This window comes from Notolepis coatsorum, assembly GCF_963971535.1.
Source record: "Notolepis coatsorum genome assembly, chromosome: 5".
NCBI classification, from domain to species: Eukaryota; Metazoa; Chordata; class Actinopteri; order Aulopiformes; family Paralepididae; genus Notolepis; species Notolepis coatsorum.
The window spans coordinates 98,347,645-98,367,922 of record NC_140169.1 but is presented as its reverse complement, the minus strand read 5'-3'; the positions used below and the strand labels follow the sequence as shown (position 1 = coordinate 98,367,922).

The window sequence follows — 20,278 nt, the reverse complement described above, 5'->3', positions numbered from 1 at the left end:
GAAGGGTGAATTGGCGAGGCGAAATTGGGATGGGAGAAAAAAAGATAAATAAGGAGAAAAAGTGGATAAAAAAAAAAAGGATTGCTTGAGCTGGCAACCTGTGTCTCCGGATGATTTCGGTCTCGCTTAAATAAAAAAGTGATATTACGATGCTTTTGCCTGGCAACAATTACTGCTGCAATGAGACTCTGGCAATGACACCCCTTTATAAATGCGCTTAGTTACCACCAAATCCCTGAAGACATAAATAGCGTCACTTTAACTACGCAAATTAGCGCCGATCTTTGTGAATTGGATGTGTTTTTGTGATGATCTCATTTGCATTGAAAGGGGCACATGTTCCACCCATATTACCTCATTTAAATACGCGCAAATACCACCGACGCACCGAGACGCAATACTGAGGGCAACGCAATTACCACCATATTTCACCCTTTGCGCTTGCTTTGTGAATAGCAAACTGTTTCAGAACTATTTGCGCCGGCAAAAGAAGCAGCGCAATCCCTTTGTGAATTCGCCCCTTGATCCCAAGAAGGTGCTGGATGAGCTCAGTTGCGATTTTTTACGTCTGGTCAATGTTAGCATGGTGTTATTCACCGTCAAAAGATGAAATAATAATAATAATTTTGGTTCATTACAATTTACTCAAGCATAGTAACAGACACAATATTTCTGACACTGGGAATACATTCCCTGAGGTCCATAGCTGTCCCTAGTTACCAAGAACATGCAAGTGGACCTTGTAGAAGTGGAGCAAATATGGCTAGGGCTTAAGAGGTTAAGTCTCATGGTTGTGTATTGTGTGTTTTCATCAGATCTCAGGTCAGCTGTTACCCAATGTGTTTAAGTCTCATGCTTGTGTATTGTGTGTTTTTATCTGATCTCAGGTCAGCTGTTACCCAATGTGTTTAAGTCTCATGCATGGGGAATCCTTCACACACTGCTGGAGATGTTCAGCTATAGGATGCATCACATCCAGCCTCACTACCGAGTCCAGCTGCTGTCACACCTTCACAACCTGGCTGCTGTCCCTCAGACCAACCAGAACCAGCTCCACCTCTGGTATATATACACCTCAGACCAACCAGAACCAGCTCCACCTCTGGTATATATACACCTCAGACCAACCAGAACCAGCTCCACCTCTGGTATATATACACCTCAGACCAACCAGAACCAGCTCCACCTCTGGTGTATATACACCTCAGACCAACCAGAACCAGCTCCACCTCTGGTATATATACACCTCAGACCAACCAGAACCAGCTCCACCTCTGGTATATATACACCTCAGACCAACCAGAACCAGCTCCACCTCTGGTGTATATACACCTCAGACCAACCAGAACCAAACCAGCTCCACCTCTGGTATATATACACCTCAGACCAACCAGAACCAGCTCCACCTCTGGTGTATATACACCTCAGACCAACCAGAACCAGCTCCACCTCTGGTGTATATACACCTCAGACCAACCAGAACCAGCTCCACCTCTGGTGTATATACACCTCAGACCAACCAGAACCAGCTCCACCTCTGGTATATATACACCTCAGACCAACCAGAACCAGCTCCACCTCTGGTATATATACACCTCAGACCAACCAGAACCAGCTACACCTCTGGTATATATACACCGCAGACCAACCAGAACCAGCTCCACCTCTGGTGTATATACACCTCAGACCAACCAGAACCAGCTCCACCTCTGGTGTATATACACCTCAGACCAACCAGAACCAGCTCCACCTCTGGTGTATATACACCTCAGACCAACCAGAACCAGCTCCACCTCTGGTATATATACACCTCAGACCAACCAGAACCAGCTCCACCTCTGGTGTATATACACCTCAGACCAACCAGAACCAGCTCCACCTCTGGTGTATATACACCTCAGACCAACCAGAACCAAACCAGCTACACCTCTGGTGTATATACACCTCAGACCAACCAGAACCAAACCAGCTACACCTCTGGTGTATATATCAATCAATCAATCAGATTTATTTATATAGCACATTTCACATGACGCGTGTCAACCAAAGTGCTGTACAGAGGGTAAGTACACATAGATACATAAAGACAAGAATCACACTCCGTTTTATGGGAGGGCACACAGGCAAACACATAGGAAAACAGGGCATGAGTCACTGAACGGGAAGCGTCTATGCCAAATACAACTCAGTTCGGTTTCCGGGTTCCTCTGATTGGCCACGACGCCCACGTGACCCCGCGCTAGCACGCCCCCTTATCCACGCCTGCCGCTACGCCACGCCAAGCTCCTCTGTGTGTTGCAGCGCGCGGCAGAGGTTCCTGTGTGTTCTCAACTTCCTCAATTTATACGCATGGAAGTATTGACTACGCCGTAATGAATCATTAAAAAAATATACCGTTAACTGGAATATGTTGTTTCTTTACACATATGTTGGATTATGTAATTGGTTTGTCATGACAAACCAATAAAATCGCTACTGCGTTGTACATCAGGGTGAACGCTATTGCCTTTGTTGGTAACACCACCCACTTCAATGACTGAGCTTTTGGCTCAGAGTGGCGTTGCGCGTGATGCGCGACAATATTATAAAATACAATATTATAAAGCACTTAGCAGCACTTAGCACTTTAAACTTACCAGAACTTTAGCACGCGGAGGCGGAAACAGGCTTCGACAGCGACTTTAGAAGCGGCTGATTAAACTAGACGAAAGCGAAATACGAAAGTGAAAGTCAAGTCGTCGCCACTCATAGCAAATATGTGAGAGCTCTGTAGCGATTTTATTGGTTTGTCATGACAAACCAATTACATAATCCAACATATGTGTAAATAAACAACATATTCCAGTTAACGGTATATTTTTTTAATGATTCGTTACGGCGTAGTCAATACTTTTATGCGTATAAATTGAGGAAGTTGAGAACACACAGGGACCTCTGCCGCGCGCTGCAACACACAGAGGAGCTTGGCGTGGCGTAGCGGCAGGCGTGGATAAGGGGGCGTGCTAGTGCAGGGTCACGTGGGCGTCGTGGCCAATCAGAGGAACCCGGAAACCGAACTGCGTTGTATTTGGCATAGACGCGAACGGGAAAGGCTAGTAGGTAGAAGTGGGTTTTGAGCCTCGATTTGAAGGCATCTATACAGTATATATACAGTGTGTAGAGGGCAGCACAGTGTTTCTTCTTCTCTAAAACTGATATGTCATTAGTAACTAAATAGATGGCTGATAATGTGCTATGAATGATTGGCTCTGAACCTCGATTGGTGTGGACTTAGTACAGAGTGATTTGAGCTATCTATACAGTATATTCCTTTATGCCCACGTTGCGTTAAAGACTTAAACTAATGTTAGCTGCTTATGCTAACTAAGCTAAGCTATCCATGATCAGAGGCATAGAGAAAACAGCAGAGTCCATTAGTGGGGATGGGGGGAGGGGTAGCCTCTCTCCCTTTACGTTCAATGATATTAAGTAGCAAAATGTTATACTATAAAAACAAACTAGATAGTTAATGATAATAAACATTTATCTTCATTAGCTGAAATATAAAAAAAATCATTAAGTCTGCTGTAAGACTTACGTGGCACTTTACAGTGAACATTAACCCTTTAATCGCCAATGACGTGTTAAGACGTCATTCCTCGCCATGCGTAATCTGTCAATGACGTTTTACAGAGTCTTTGAGATCAATATTTAAAATTTCTGTCATGGTATTCATATTTCACCCACGGATCCATGACTGGTGCTGTAGGACTCCGCTCAACTCTCCAGCGCTTCAATACCGCCACCTGGTGGCCGATCGGCGAGTTGCCAAACCGGAAGTGGGGCCGGAAGTGCTTGGTGTCCCCCCTATTCCGTCCGCCACTTGCTATCGCTCGCGGGACTCCATCTGGACACACTGGATAATCGATCCGTTGCCATAACTCGATAAACAACATTATTTGGACGTATATAGTATTATACAACCTGGAAATGGAGTGCATAGATCAACATAATAGCGATCTTTTTGCTCCACTATCATCCCCCATCGCTACGAGGAGGCTGCGGTGAGTTTCAGCGTTTTTGATTATTATTATCCATACAAACTGCTATGATCAATATATCACCCATACTACATGATTCATTTAACGTCGGTCATTGCATTATAAACCCCCCCCCCCCCCCCTCCGGTCAACCGCGCATGATGAGTCATAACGTCTGGGACCTTGTACAGTTGACATTTTTAATCTGGCGTCAATCAGTATAAAATTGCATTTGATGATGTAATATATGCATTTATGGCTATAACTCACGTTCTATGAAATAATGCAGAAAACGATAAAAACATATTTATACTCTAGACCGTATTTTTGTATGTAAAACTTTCCTACATCGCTGAACGATAGCTAATCGATGTTGAATGGGCCATAGTAATGTCAATTTAGCAATACAATTAAAAAAGTTATAGCCCTGCAAAGTAGGTGAACATCTCCATAGACAAATAGAGCTGGCAGACTGGCTACAAGGATGGATATAAGCGTGGCAGAGAAAGGGTTAAAAACAATAGATTGTTTTTCATTTAAATGTCTGGAAGAGCTCAAAAATAAAAATGTCAAATGATATTTTTGTTGCCTTTTTTGAGTTGATCTAAATGTTACTGATTGTGTTAAATGGGCATATAATATCGTCTCATATCGATCGCAGGCACCTGAATCTAATCGTATCGTATCATTGCAGACTTTGTGATATCGGCAAATATCGTATCGTGATGAAACTGGTGATTCCCACCCCTATCGGTAACGTTAGCTAGCTGCGCGAGCAACTCTGAACTTCGCAATGGTGTACCGCTTCTCGATGCGCGAGGTAGTTGTGCCTCAGGATGGGCTATGGTACGCTGGTTCAAGCAGGTGGATCATTTGCCATAATCCTTCACCGTCAACCATATCAATCATGTCGTTTTCGATACATACGCAGACTGACTTGGGTTATTTTTTCAAAATCAACGCTTCTCTTAGCCTGCTTAAATTTGCAAGTTGCCGTCGCTCGTGTTTTTTTCCCTCGCTTATTTTCCAGACACAGATGTGGTTGCCTCCTCGTCATAGTTATATTGCGCCCTCTATCTGTTCATTGAAACATGCTTTGAAAATACACAATTCTACTGACTGCTACAATGTAAATCCTTAACGATCAATCAATCGATCTTCGATTAATTGTTAACATCCCTAATATATATATATATTAGGGGTGGAACGATACGCTTTCGAACCGTGTACCGTACGATACGACCCCCACGGTTCGGGGCGTCTGTGTATCGTACGGTTCAGGGGATGCGCAAATAAAAAAATAAAGAACTTCATTTGGCACGGAGCCGGGAGAGGTGAGCGCTGGCTGCTGCAGCAGCAGCACTGTAGGTGTACTTATGCACGCTATAGACGCGGGCTGAAAAATCTATTCTCTTATTTCCTCATCAGTAATCGCAGCCACACACAGCATAGGGCAAACACTTATATCTCCATGAAAACAGGTCTGATTATCCTAAGACTGGTAAAATAGATTCCTTACCTGAGATCAGATGTTATCCAAAAAGATTATTCCAATTCCTGATCGCCATTCCAAATATCGATCACGCTTATTGATTACAGTGTTGGTACTGTAAATACATAATCGTCGCTCTTCTGAGGGCCGGCGATCACTTGGTCTTCAGATGCCTTGACGGAAAAATAAAATGAGCAAACTAACCACTCCCCCTGTATCAGTCTGAGCTGATGGGGTGCAGTTACACAGGGAGAGACGATAGGGGGCGGTATATTCCCAATTGAGCTCAGAATGACTGCAGCACTAACCCGAGGCTCGATTGATGAAATATGAATTCAAATCGCCAATAAAAAGAAATACAGCAAACAAACGACATTTGTCATCGTCAGCACTCAATGGGGGGTCTGATAAAACGAGATGTCGTCGCTGGCACTGAAAGGGTTAAGAACTGACAATCAGGGAATTTAAACATTGTTGACGTTGTTTTTTTGTGTTTATATTAAAGAAAGGAAAGTCTAGTGCTGGCTGAGCATATTGTTTGTTTGCACTAAGTTAATACTTTGACAAATATTAGCCTATATTTTTCAGTAAGTTCGGTCTTTGTGTGCCAAACATTATTTAAGGCTATAAACACTGTAACACTGTAAACCTTTTTTTTTTATAAATCTTTTTTAATAAATGAGAAGCATGTTTAGATTTGAGTGTTACATTTTTTTTTATAAAAAACAACATATATCGAACCGAACCCAAAACCGTGACCCCAAAACCGTGATACGAACCGAACCGTCCATTTTGTGAACCGTTCCACCCCTAATATATATACACATCAGACCAACCAGAACCACCATACAGTATACACCTCAGACTGTTTTAGAACAGCGATCACTACTATAGAATAAAACTAATTTGGGTATAAATCCTCAAACATTCCAACTCATTGTTTATGGAGCAGCTCCAGACTTTATACCTGATAACATCACAAGCTTGAGTCTGACTTCTCTTGTCTCTTGCTTTAGGATTTTCCTGGGCCATGGAAATAACATATTGGAATTCTTAATTTGAGTGGTGTTTCCCTATACTCCGTTTGTTCTCTCCTCCCCCCCCCATATCTCACTCTATCTTACTCTCTCACTCTCTCTCTCTCTCTCTCACTCTCACTTTCTCTCTCTGTCTCCCTCTAGTGTTGAAAGCACAGCGTTGCGTCTGATCACAGCTTTGGGTAGTTCTGAGGTTCAGCCTCAGTTCACACGCTTCCTGCACGACCCGAAGACGGTTCTGTCTGCCGAGTCTGAAGAACTGAACCGAGCTCTGATCCTCACCCTGGCTAGAGCCACACACGTTACTGGTACCAAACACACACACATACAACCCTGAAACACACACACACTGCCGGTTTAGCTACAATATGTAGCGCACGCGTTTGGTAACAGCTCCGCTCCCGTCACCGTTAATTTCGTTCAATAACATTATTTTAACAAATACCAATGAGATTAAACCACATCGTATGTATTAATAGGAACTTCTACTAACTATATCAAAAGACATAAAGACTCAACATGGATGGTAAGGATAAGAAAAAGGTTGGAAAGAAACACGAAGCAGCAAATCCAACGGCGACGATTGAGACACGTTCAAAAAAAATAACAGGCGACGCGGTGGCAGATCCGTTGTTGACAATCAAGTTTCAAGTTCAAGTTTCTTTAATAGTTGTCATACAGAAGTACAGAATACTTTTGTACAAAATGCTTCTTACTGTTGCGCTCCAGAGACTGTGCATGACAATATAAGTATGAAATAAAAACATAGTAAAAATTAGAAGTAAAAAAAGAGGTCACAGTGTTCAGTTTAGACATATGTACAATGTTCGTAGACGTAGTTACCATACAATATACAATACTGTGCAGTGTACTAATATACAATACTATATAGTGCAAGGCATAAATGGACGAGGTGCAGTTTAGGTACAATTCACAGTAGGTGTACGAGTTGTAGTGCAAATCCTTTATCAATAAATATAAAGTGTAAGTGTGTTTGTGTGATCTAAAGTGTGGAGAGTGGGTGCTGCAGTGAGTTGTTTGTTTGAGTGAGTGTGTGCGTGTGGGTGTGTGTGCTGTGTGCATTTGATGGTTGTTGCATAGTGATTATTGTTCGTTTAGCGATTATTGTTCGTTTAGCAGCCTGATGGCCTGGGGATAGAAGCTCCTTCTGAGTCTTTCTGTGCTCGCCATAAGACTCCGGTATCGCTTGCCTGACGGCAGCAGTTCAAAGAGGCAGTTGTTCGGGTGGCTCGAGTCCTTAATAATTCTCTTAGCCTTCCCCTTGCACCGCTTGTTGTAAATGTTCTGGAGGGTGGGAAGCCCCCCTCTAATTGTGCGTTCGGCTGAACGTGTCACTCTTTGTAGTCTGCTACGGTCTTGTGCAGTGCTATTCCCAAACCAGGAGGTGATGTTGCCGGTCAGGATGCTCTCTATTGTACATGAGTAGAAGTTCCTAAGGATCTTCTGACTGACTTGGAACTTCCTTAGGCGCCTGAGGAAGTAGAGGCGTTGTCGTGCCTTCTTCACAACACTGTCAATGTGTGTGGTCCATGTCAAGTCCTCGGATATGTGGGCTCCGAGGTACTTGAAACTGTTCACTCTCTCAACTGGTGCCCCGTCGATGCTGAGGGGGCTGTAGTCCTTGACCCCCGACCTCCTGAAGTCCACAATCATCTCTTTTGTTTTGCTGACGTTCAGGGAGAGGCAGTTCTCCTGACACCACTGTGACAGGTTCTCTACCTCTAATCCCCGATGAGAATATACCGGGACCATCGGCGACTGGCTCCGAGAGGGAGACAATAGAGGACAACATAACGGGAACGACAGGAAAAAGTACTGTTAAGGACAAAGCAGAGGATTTTGAGAAGATAATCCAACAAATCCATCGGTCCCATCACTGCACCTACAATATCAACTGACACAGGCAGTGCAATTACTCAACCCGACTTCAACTCTCTGACTATCCTGATGAAAGAACAGATGGTCGCTTTCAAATTACACGTCGCACACATCGATACTAAATTCGAACACATCGATGCTAAATTCGAAGAAGTTATGAAAGCGGTCGCTGTACAGTCCGTGCGAATCACGACAGTGGAGAATACGGTGACAGAAATTACACGGGTAGTCAAAGAGAACGAGAAGAACGTCAACGATGGATTGACAGAGTTAACGAAGGAGATAAAAAAGGTGGAAGAAGCATGTCGGATAAAAATACAAGAAGTCAAAGATGAAGCAATGGAGAGGCTGCTCGAGACCCAACGTTACTACAGGCGAAATAATATCCGCATTGTGGGACTTGATGAATCAGTCAATTGCACAGACGACAAGTTTCCAACAGTGTTAGCAGAGATTTTGGGTAACAACATTCTAACCACAGAGCCGATAGTGGACCAATGTTACAGAATCGGTACTCGAGAACAAAGAGGCAACGGTCCAAGAGTCATCATTGTTACTCTGCGCAAGACGGCAATAAGAGATGACATCATCAGAGTTGCACGCAACCAAAGGGGGAATCTGAAATATGGTGAAAATTCAATATTTATCTACGAAGATCTATGCAAAGAGGCCATCGCTCAGCGTTTCCCCTACAAGGAGGTGATGCAGAAATTGTTCAAGTGTGGCCTCAGACCAACGCTAATATACCCGGCACTATTATCGATCGTGGGAAAAGACGGCCGGAGGGAAGGATTACGCACGCCTAAAGACGCAGAGGAATACTTGAATCTACATGGAGCAGGTCCCCCAGGGCAGAACGCAACACTGTCTCGCATCAGATAAGCCTACTCATCTCTCTCTTTCTCTTTGTATTTCAGTATTAGAATGACTTTACCACGACTCAACAAAAGTAGCAGATGATATGCATGCCGGCAACACCAATCACAAGGTGTATAATATATGGTTCGTAATGCATTATATTTACAGACTTCTGGTCTCCGTGGAGACAAGAATATATCATTGACACTGTGAACAATCTGGAATATTCTGGGCTCATCGCTCGACTGCTCTGGGACACTAAGGAATATCCCGAAAATACTAGTAGTCATGAACCCTGGGTAGGAAGATCATTCTGGAACATAACAGCAGTCTGTTCGTATATACTAGGGCATTCTACAACCTTCTAGAATAAAATGCACCATTACAACGAAGGCATGCAACTTTAACATTAACATCCGGTGTGTATAAGCATATGATCAATTGACTTAAGTTTAATCAGGCCTTGATAAGGCTTTAAAAAAAATCAGCCACACCTAAATGTATGAGCACAACAAGGTTATTCTAATAATTTAAATAATCACTCCACTGATTTAGAGATTGGCACAATGTAGCTCTAAAAGTCTCTGTTTTTCTTTTTTATCTATGTATTAAATTTTATTCTAGTGGTTTCTCCACGTTGAGTTTTATTTTAGCTCTCACTCCCTTTTTTTATCTTACATTGTTCTTTTCTATTTTTCTTCATTTTAAGGTGTTAGTGTTTGTCTACAATCTTTTCCTTTTTCTGATGTTTCCTACATAAGTTAGTAGAAGGTTCAAATGAATATATCAATGAAGGTATTCTTTTTTTCATTTTTCATAATATTTTACTACATTAAGGGAAGGCGCAAGACCAAAAGCGACATTCTATTGAATTAGAATGAAAATGTTAGATCCTATGGCAATTAGCATAGGAAGAGTAGGATTACAAAGCTCAGTTTGGGCAATCCGGTGGCCTAAGGGAGGGAGTCATACGCGGAGGATGTGTCTATGGAACACAGGCCTGTACGACTCTCTGGGAGAGGGGGAAAAAGGGGATTTTTATTTGTATATATATATATGTTTTTAAGCTCGGCTCTCAACGGGACCTCAATAATTGGATGTACATTTAAGATTTAAGATTTGTTTATTAAGGACAATGCAAATTAATGAACATCATTTACATGTGTATGCATAACATCACAGCATGATAAGGACGTAAATATGCCGGGAATAGCACAGGGCTAATTTCCACCCGTAGTCCTAACATAAAACAAACGCAAAACGGACCATACAACGTTCATTCATAAAAACTGACATCACTGACATGACCACACTAACATGACATTCAGTCAGTACAACATCACTAACATCCCTAATGAGTGCATATTTGGCTGTCTAACAGCCATTTCCTGAGTTGGCCCTTAAAGGTGGACAGGGTGGGACATTCCCTTAAGGGGACCGGAAGGCTGTTCCATGTTCCACTTCCCTTTATCGATAGACAATTTTTGCTGAAGGCGGTCTTTCTAAAATGGACCTCACAATCCCCTCTGGTGTTTGATCTAGTGGCTAATCCAGTGTTCCTTTTCTCGTGGATAAACTCCTTGAGAGGGGGAGGGGCTAATCTGTGCAGGCATTTATATACAAAGCAGGAACTTTTATAACGTCTGAGGTTTTCAAAATTTTAAATTTGATTCTTATCCAGGATTTTACAGTGGTGGTATGAGTACTGTTTCCTGTCATATACCTTCAATGCTCTGTTGTAGAGTTGTTCTATGGGTTTCATGGCTGTGGCCCCAGTAAATGACCAGTTTAGAAGGCAATATTCAATGTGAGAGAAGACCATACAGTGTAGGTATGTCGTTGCGGCTTCAAGTGTTAGGGAGGGCCGTATTTGTTTGAAGTTGGAAATGTTGAAGTTGATTGTAGCTTCGCACTCCAGAAGCATTACCAAAAACTACACTACAACATGTATAGATTATGGCTAGTTTGAATATAATGATATGGAACACTGGTGGGATAAATAAACAACACAAAGCAAAAGCGTGCTCACACTGATGAAAAAAGAACATGTGGACGTGGCTCTACTAAGCGAAACGCACATTTTAGAGGAAGACATAGATACGTTAGCGGACAACACATATCATAATATTAGTCACTCTTCTTTTGGTACGAGAACTCGAGGTGTAGCCATAGTCGTTAGACGTAAGTTAAATATTGAATTAAAGGGAGTATGGTCGGATGCAGATGGTCGTATAACTATAGCTATGATTGTACACAATAACAGGAAAATAGCATTGGCAGCGGTATATGCCCCAAATTTGTACGAAGAGGGTTTCTTCTCTACACTAACCAATGCAATGTTAGACCTTCCCGATTACTCATTTATAATAGGTGCAGATTTTAATGCCATTTGGAATCCAAGGATGGACAAATCTTACCTCGCCTTTTCCAGCGAACAAAAGAATTCATCTAAAGCATTAAAGGATTGGTCGAAGATTACAGGTGTAAATGACTTATGGCGATCACTTAATCCCACGACCCGAAAGTACTCTTGTCGATCTGCGAGACATAACGCATTATCCAGAATAGATTATGTCTTTGCATCCCCGAGACTATTTGATAAATATGAAGTGGAAATGATACCCAATGCACTATCAGATCACTGTTATTTACTCCTAAAAGGAACATTTGGCATACTATCTTCCCGAGCCCCAAGATGGCGATTTAAATCGATGCTGCTTAATAACAAGGAATTCATTACACAACTCAAAGAAGCTCTTATAGTATTCCTACGGGAGAATGCAAACTCGGTGCAAGACCCCAGAATAATATGGATGTCAGTAAAGGGAATGATCAAGGATTTCACTGATAGCTTTTCCTCCAAAATGCGCAAGAATCAATACACAAAACTGTCTGAACTGGAAACGCTTTACTCAACGTTATTTAATTCTTTAAAATACAACAACTCAACTCGACTAGAAAATCAAGTTAACGTACTAAAAATAGAGATCAATGCCATATACAGACAACAATCGGAAATACAAATACGCAGCACAAGACAACAGCAGTACTCCCAAGGTTCTAAACCTAGTCACCTATTAGCCATGCGATTAAGAATTAATGCAAAATGTGCAGATATAACTACCATTAGAGCACAACAAGTACTTGAAACAGACCCTGAAAAAATAAACGATACATTCAAAGAATTCTACTCCGACAGAAATCAGAAACGACCTTCGATCAAAACAAAATGGACACATATCTTAATCAAATTATTCTCCCTAAACTTTCAGAGGATGACGCTAAACAGTTAGAAACACCGATCACACTAGAGGAACTCAAGAAGGCCATATCCGAAATGCAAAGTGGTAAGGCTCCTGGAAGAGACGGTATCCCACCAGAAATGTACCTTTCTTGTTGGGACATAATTGGACCCTTATTACTAAATATGATCTTATACTCAGTCAAGGAGGGGAACTTCCATAAAAACGACAATATTGCACTCATAACAGTCCTTCTCAAAAAAGACAGACCCCACCGAGTACGGTAGTTACAGACCCTTAAGCCTCCTCGGAACCGATATCAAACTGTACTCTAAGGTATTAGCCATCAGATTACAAAAGCATATGACGTCTTTAGTTAATCCGGACCAAACTGGCTTCATAAGAGGCCGCCTGATCACTGATAACATAAGACGAATACTGCACGTACTAGATGCCGACAAGGACGACACCATACCTAAGGCGATGCTGTCCCTGGATGCTATGAAAGCCTTTGACAGGCTGGAATGGTCGTATCTATGGGCAGTATTAGAAAGGATGGGGTTAGGAAAAGGATTCATTGATATGATTAAAGTATTATACAAAGACCCATCGGCCATGATTACAACAGGTACAATCATCTCCAAAATCTTTCCGGTATCACGCTCAGCCAGACAGGGTTGCCCTCTTAGTCCCGGACTATTCGATCTATCATTAGAGCCTTTAGCACAATATATAAGACAATCCCAATCCATAGAACCAATCGTAATCAAGGGCACACAACATAAAATTAGTTTATATGCGGACGACGTAATATTGTTCATGCAAAACCCCAACACCACATTGCCTCATCTGCTCAAGTTGATTGAGAACTTTGGTGATTTATCGGGATTTAAGATAAATTGGCCGAAGTCGGCTTTCCTTCCACTTAACACCCCTGCAAAAAAAGATATAACCCTCCCAGGAGAGATACCTATGGTAAAACATTTTAGATGCTTGGGAGTGGAAATATTCCCCACCATAAGACAAACGGTGAAGCACAATTACACAAAAATCCAAAACAAAATCAAAGACTACCTTGATAGGTGGGCAAAACTTAAAAACTCAGTACAGGCACGGATATCAATAGTTAAGATGGATGTACTACCTAGAATCAACTTCTTCAGTTCAATGCTACCGTTACCCCCTCCAGAGGGTTACTGGAAAAGATTACACTCCTCCACATACAAATTTATTTGGAATAACAAACCACCACGTATAAAAAGATCCACCGCACAGAGAAATAAAGCAGACGGTGGCATGGCATTTCAAGATTTTTTCCACTATTTTAAGGCGTACACATTAAGACCATTGACAACATGGTTTGATCCCCAAGCATTAGTATCCTGGAGAAAATTAGAAGAAAACATAGTAGCCCCACATAGACTGAAGGACATAGCATACACTAAACTACCAATCAAGCACTGTGAACGGAAATTTGGCCCCATAATTACCCATGCGATCCGGATATGGCGTGATACACAAAAAAAATATCCTAACCCACATAAATGGCACAATCACACTCCCTTATTCAATAACAATGCACTCTTAATTGAAAAACGACCTATACGATTCCCTATATGGGAAGAGCAAGGCAAACACTCATTAGGGGATGTTTTTAACCAACAGGGTTTTTGTAGTTATGGAGAAATATGCAAAAAATGTAATCTCACCAAGTCCACATGGCTTTTTTACATACAGTTACGGCTATGTTTGAAGTCTCACGGTGTTCCATTAGACATACCAATTGAACACCACAGATACCACAAATTCTTCTATGAAAGAGAGACATCGAGAGGTTTTGTTTCAGATTTTTATCATCAATTACTAACGTCCTCGTATGAAACCCTCCAACTAGACTCTGTCTGGAGGAGGGATATACCAGACCTGGAAAGTGACTTTGATTGGCAAGGAGCCTGGGCAAATGTCCGACTTACATCAAGGAACCCGGACCATCAACAAATCAATCTTAACTATATTCACAGGACATACTTGACTCCTATAAGACTGAACAGAATGGGTCTTAAACAAGACTCCAAATGCTCCCAATGTACAAATGGGGACGAAGGGACATTTATGCACATGTATTGGGACTGCCCACCAGTTAAGACATTCTGGAAAGATGTGACCCAACAATTATCAAAACTCGTATCTTGGAATATACCTGTACACCCCTCTGTATTACTATTGAATGATGTTTTTGAGTTTGCAGTAAATCCACAGCTAAAGAGATTGGTTTTATCGGGTATCACAGTAGCTAAAAAGCTGATCGCATCACGCTGGTTTCAACCGGAAAAAATTTGCCAGAAAGTTTGGTTTCTTACATATCTCGATGTGATTTATCAAGAAATATCTACAGCAAGAATTCTGGGTCTCAATGAATCCAAAATGTCAATGTGGTTAGAAGTGGTGGAGAGAATAAAAGCTAGCTTATAATGGTAGTGTCTGGTTAGGAGCGAGGGATAATGGAGGTACTATCCAAAGAGGCGTCCGGGAGGGGGGGGTTCGAGCTGGAGCATATGTGTGTAAGTTTTTAGATAACAGGTATTAGGGGTATATCCTGTATAAGACATTGGTATAAATGGTAATTTCGTTGGATATACACTGTATATTAATGCTTGTGTATCTTATCGTGTGTTGTCATGTTTGTTTATATGTGTGTTTAAAAAAAAGAATTAAAAAAAAATTTAAATAAAAAAAAAGACACACACACACACCTACACACACACCTACACACACGCACACACACACAGCCCTGAAAGACACACACACACTCGCACAACCCTGAAACACACACACACACAGCCCTGAAAGACACACACACACGCACAACCCTGTACCACACACACACACACAACCCTGTAAACTTTGAGTGCCGTGGGTTAATTCACATTTAGTCCCTTGAATGCCACCATCGGCGTCAATGTTAACGTTAATATCGCCTAATCTATGTTTTAAATTATGGCTATGTGTCTAATCTGCCCGTCGCTTATCAAATAATCATTTTCCAGTCAGTGTTGTCAAGGCAGATTGGTTTTTTATCGCTTCATTTCCGTTTGAGAGCATTTTGAAAAGCACCCGTTTTCAGGTGAAAAACAACCTATTCTATGATAATCGCCTTTTACTGGAATATTCCAGAACGTTGATATTTGTCGGCCTATTTATGAATCGTTTTCAAATAAACGCTAGATGATCAATAGTATATGCGCACGCACGTTCGAGCCGCGCGCTGATAATAGCTGCTTTCATTTCCTCATGGATTTTACAGTGAAACAGCTAGAGCACATATCACAAAAAACCTTATATCTCTGTGAAAACGAGTCTGATTATCCTAACACTGATAACATAGATTCCTTACCTGACATCAGATTGTATCCAAATGGTATATTCCAATTCCTGATCACCATTCGAAAAAATCGATAAGTATATTGATCCAACGTGTGTACAGACCCATGCTTGCCGCGGCTCAGAGGCTCCAGAATGAACTCTGGTAACTCCGGCTGCATCAGTGGACTGGAAAATGTGGACTGGAATATTTTTTTTCTCCCATCCATTTTCATTGAGTCCATTCCAAAAGGGTGATTTACCATCTGGGAGACGATAGGGGGCGCTTTTTTCACATCTGATCGCCGGCGGCCCCTGGATTTCCAACGGTAGGCTCGGGTGATGCAATATGATTTCAGATCGCTAAAAAATAAAAAATAAACAAAATTCCGAGAAAAGCCGTGACGTGGCTTTCAACGTAACTATTGTGAGTGGCGCTCAAAGTGTTAACACACGCACACACACAACCCTGAAACACACACACACACACTCGCATACAATCCTGAAACACACTCCTCACACACAACCCTGAAATACACACACACAACCAACCCTGAAACAAACACACACAGCCCTGAAACGCACACACACACACACGTATACATACACACACATATATATAATGTATATTATACATATGCATATTGACTGAACACTTTTTGCTTACGTACTTTTGACTTTCTATTTGATCCTTTTTATCTATTTTTCATCTAGACACTCCCAGGAGCTCATAACAGAAAAAACAACTAATAAAGAAACTTGAACTTGAAACTCACACACACACAACCCTGAAAACACAAACACACACAACCCTGAAAACACAAACACACACAACTCTGAAGTACACACACACACCTACACACACACACACACACACACATACACACCCAACCAACCGACCAACCCTGAAACACAGACACACACACACACCTGAAACACACACTCTGTATTTTCTGTATTATATATTTCTATTCGCTTCTTATTCACTGTATTATATCTTTGGGTCGACAGTAGCTCAAGAGGTAGAACGGTTGTCTGGCAATCGGAAGGTTCCCGGTTAGATTCCTGCTCCACCCGGGCAGCGTATCGAAGTGTCCTTGAGCAAGACACTTAACCCGTAACTGCTCCCGATGAGCAGGTTGGCACCTGGCATGGTTGGCTGCCTCCGCCGTCGGTGTGTGAATGTGTGAGTGAATGGGTCAAATGTGAGGAACAAAATTGTAAAGCACTTTGCATAGAAGCACTATATAAAATGCACCATTTATCATATCATATCATTTCCATTTATTAGCTTCTTATTCACTGTGTACATTAACTTTCTATTAGCTTCTTATTGTGTGTGTGTGTGTGTGTGCGCGCGCGTGTGTGTAGACTTCTTTACAGGCTCAGACTCGATTCAGGGGACGTGGTGTAAAGAGATCCTTCAGACCATCATGACCTTCACGCCTCATAACTGGGCTTCACACACTCTGTCCTGCTTCCCTGCCCCACTACAGGTACACACACACACACACACGCGCACACACACACACACACATGTTTAGATGCAGAATCAGCTGCTTGTATTTGCATTCCAAAGTAGGAGAGCTATAGCATTTTAACACCTTGGCAGTCATGTGCGAACAATAGCTCTTGGGTCCACCCCTAACCCCCGGCCCCCCACCTGATTAGCTGTAGGTGAAATAGGTCTCAACTGTTACTATTTATCAATTATATTATATATTATTTATCAATTATATTATATATTCTCATGTATTTATGGTATGATTCTGTCAACAGGCGTTCTTCAAGCAGAACAGCGTACCCCAGGAGTCACGCTTCAACTTGAAGAAGAATGTAGAAGAAGAATACAGGAAGTGGAAGTCCATGTCCAACGAGAATGACATCACTACACACTTCTCCATGCAGGGCTCGCCCCCCCTCTTCCTCTGTCTGCTGTGGAAGATGCTGCTGGAGACGGATCACATCAACCAGATAGGGTTCAGGTGCGTTCAGTACTGTTACTGTTACTACTGTACTATTACTGTACTATTACTACTGTACTGTTACTGCTATAGGGTTCAGGTGCATACTACTGTACTATTATAGGGTTCAGGTGCCTTCAGTACTATTACTATTACTACTGTACTACTACTATTACTGCTTTACTGTTACTATTATACTACTGTACTATTACTATTATAGGGTTCAGGTGCATACTACTGTACTATTACTACTATACTATTACTATTATAGGGTTCAGGTGCATACTACTGTACTATTACTATTATAGGGTTCAGGTGCATACTACTGTACTATTACTGCTGTACTATTACTACTATAGGGTTCAGGTGCATACTACTGTACTATTACTATTATAGGGTTCAGGTGCATACTACTGTACTATTACTACTATAGGGTTCAGGTGCATACTACTGTACTATTACTATTATAGGGTTCAGGTGCATACTACTGTACTATTACTACTATACTATTACTATTATAGGGTTCAGGTGCATACTACTGTACTATTACTATTATAGGGTTCAGGTGCATACTACTGTACTATTACTACTATACTATTACTATTATAGGGTTCAGGTGCATACTACTGTACTATTACTATTATAGGGTTCAGGTGCATACTACTGTACTATTACTGCTGTACTATTACTACTATAGGGTTCAGGTGCATACTACTGTACTATTACTATTATAGGGTTCAGGTGCATACTACTGTACTATTACTATTATAGGGTTCAGGTGCATACTACTGTACTATTACTACTATTACATACTACTGTACTTTTATTACTACTACTTAGTGTTGTCAAAAATATCGAAGTATCGATACATATCGATACTGAATATTTAAAAAGGCTTCGATACTCATTTCCCGAAGTACCGATACTTTCTGCAGTATCGGTACCACCAGCTGGCGAGTGTTCTACCGCAAGTTGTTGACTTGCTGTTCAGAGCGCTCAGCGTGCTTGCCCCCCCGGCTCCTCCGAGTCCAGCCCTCCCCCTCACAGAGTCACAGAGAGCCGTCTTCTTCAGTTAGTAAACAAACATTTTAGCTGAAGATGGTAAATGCAGAGCCTCCGCAACTTGTGCTTGTGGATAAAGAAAGCAGCAGAAGTGCTGTTTGGAGGTACTTCGGGTTTCAAGTAAACAACGAAGGACAAGCTACAAATGCCCCAATGCTATTTGCAAGCGGTTATAGCAGTGCCAGCGCCGATCTCCATAAAGAAATGAAAGAGGTTCGTGACAGCTGCTCTTTCAACGTCACTGTGACTGAAGCATTAAACCATTAACTCTAGTTTAATACATGATATGTTGTCTACTGATGGCGCATAATATCAACAGCTGCTTCGTTGTAACGTTACAGCTACCAGCTAAAGTTAGCTCCCTTAGCTTAGCTGGCCACAGTTATAAATACTGCATTGGAAACGGAGTAACGTTAACGTGTAAACGTTATGTCGAGGTCATACAATACTACAGTCGACATAAGGTTAACGTTACCCCGTTTCCACCAAGTGTTAGCAGCAATCTTGTTGAAAATGTAACATTACTAAAATGCTCCGAGCATAGCCTCTCTGTCTCTCTCTGTCTCTCTCCATCTACTGCTACCTCTCTCTCGCTCTCTCTCTCTCTACCGCTACCTCTCTCTCGCTCTCTCTCTCTCTCTCTCTCTCTCTCTCTCTCTCTCTCTCTCTATCTACCGCTACCTCTCTCTCTCGCTCTCTCTCTCTCTCTCTCTCTCTCTCTCTCTATCTACCGCTACCTCTCTCTCTCTCTCTCTCTCTATCTACCGATACCTCTCTCTCTCTCTTGCTTGCTCTCGTTATCTTTAAATAAAAACTGTTACTAACTGTTCAGTTTGTGAGGTACATGCAACACAGATTACAGTGTTTACATCTGTCTGCTTGAGAAAATACCATGTTCTGCATTTGCAATAAAAATGATTGAAGTGAGATGAACAGTTATTTTTAAATGTGTGATCTAAAGATAAACAAAGGGTTTTAAAAGTGTTATATTTATCTTCTCTTATAGTACCAGACTCGAAGCTGAGGAGAATCAACCAGCAACAAAAGCTAAATTTGTTTAAAAAAAAAAAAAAAAAAAGAAAAAATATATATATATATATATATATTTTTTTTGGTATCGAAATGGTATCGAAGTATCGATACTTTTCAAGGTATCGTATCGAAGTCGAAATTCCAGTATCGTGACAACACTACTACTACTATACTAGTACTACTACTCATACTACTGTACTATTAATACTACTACTACTACTATTATTATTACTACTGGAGAGCAGGCCACGTGAGCGGATCGGCGCGGCCAAGAAATCCGCTCTTCGCTCTTTAAAGCTTCGTCCGCTCCGCT

The 20,278-nt window shown here is 41.6% G+C and overlaps 1 protein-coding gene across 1 annotated transcript in view; it reads left to right on the top strand.

The window, feature by feature from the left end:
- The window catches only part of med23 (mediator complex subunit 23), a 94,814-nt gene that overhangs the window by 47,980 nt on the left and 26,556 nt on the right, over positions 1-20,278 (top strand). Inside the window, exons 17-20 of the mRNA XM_084314433.1 lie at positions 888-1,062; positions 6,693-6,856; positions 17,279-17,403; positions 17,687-17,892. Of these exons, the coding sequence (XP_084170559.1) occupies positions 888-1,062; positions 6,693-6,856; positions 17,279-17,403; positions 17,687-17,892 (670 nt within the window). The remainder of the gene's footprint in view (positions 1-887; positions 1,063-6,692; positions 6,857-17,278; positions 17,404-17,686; positions 17,893-20,278) is intronic.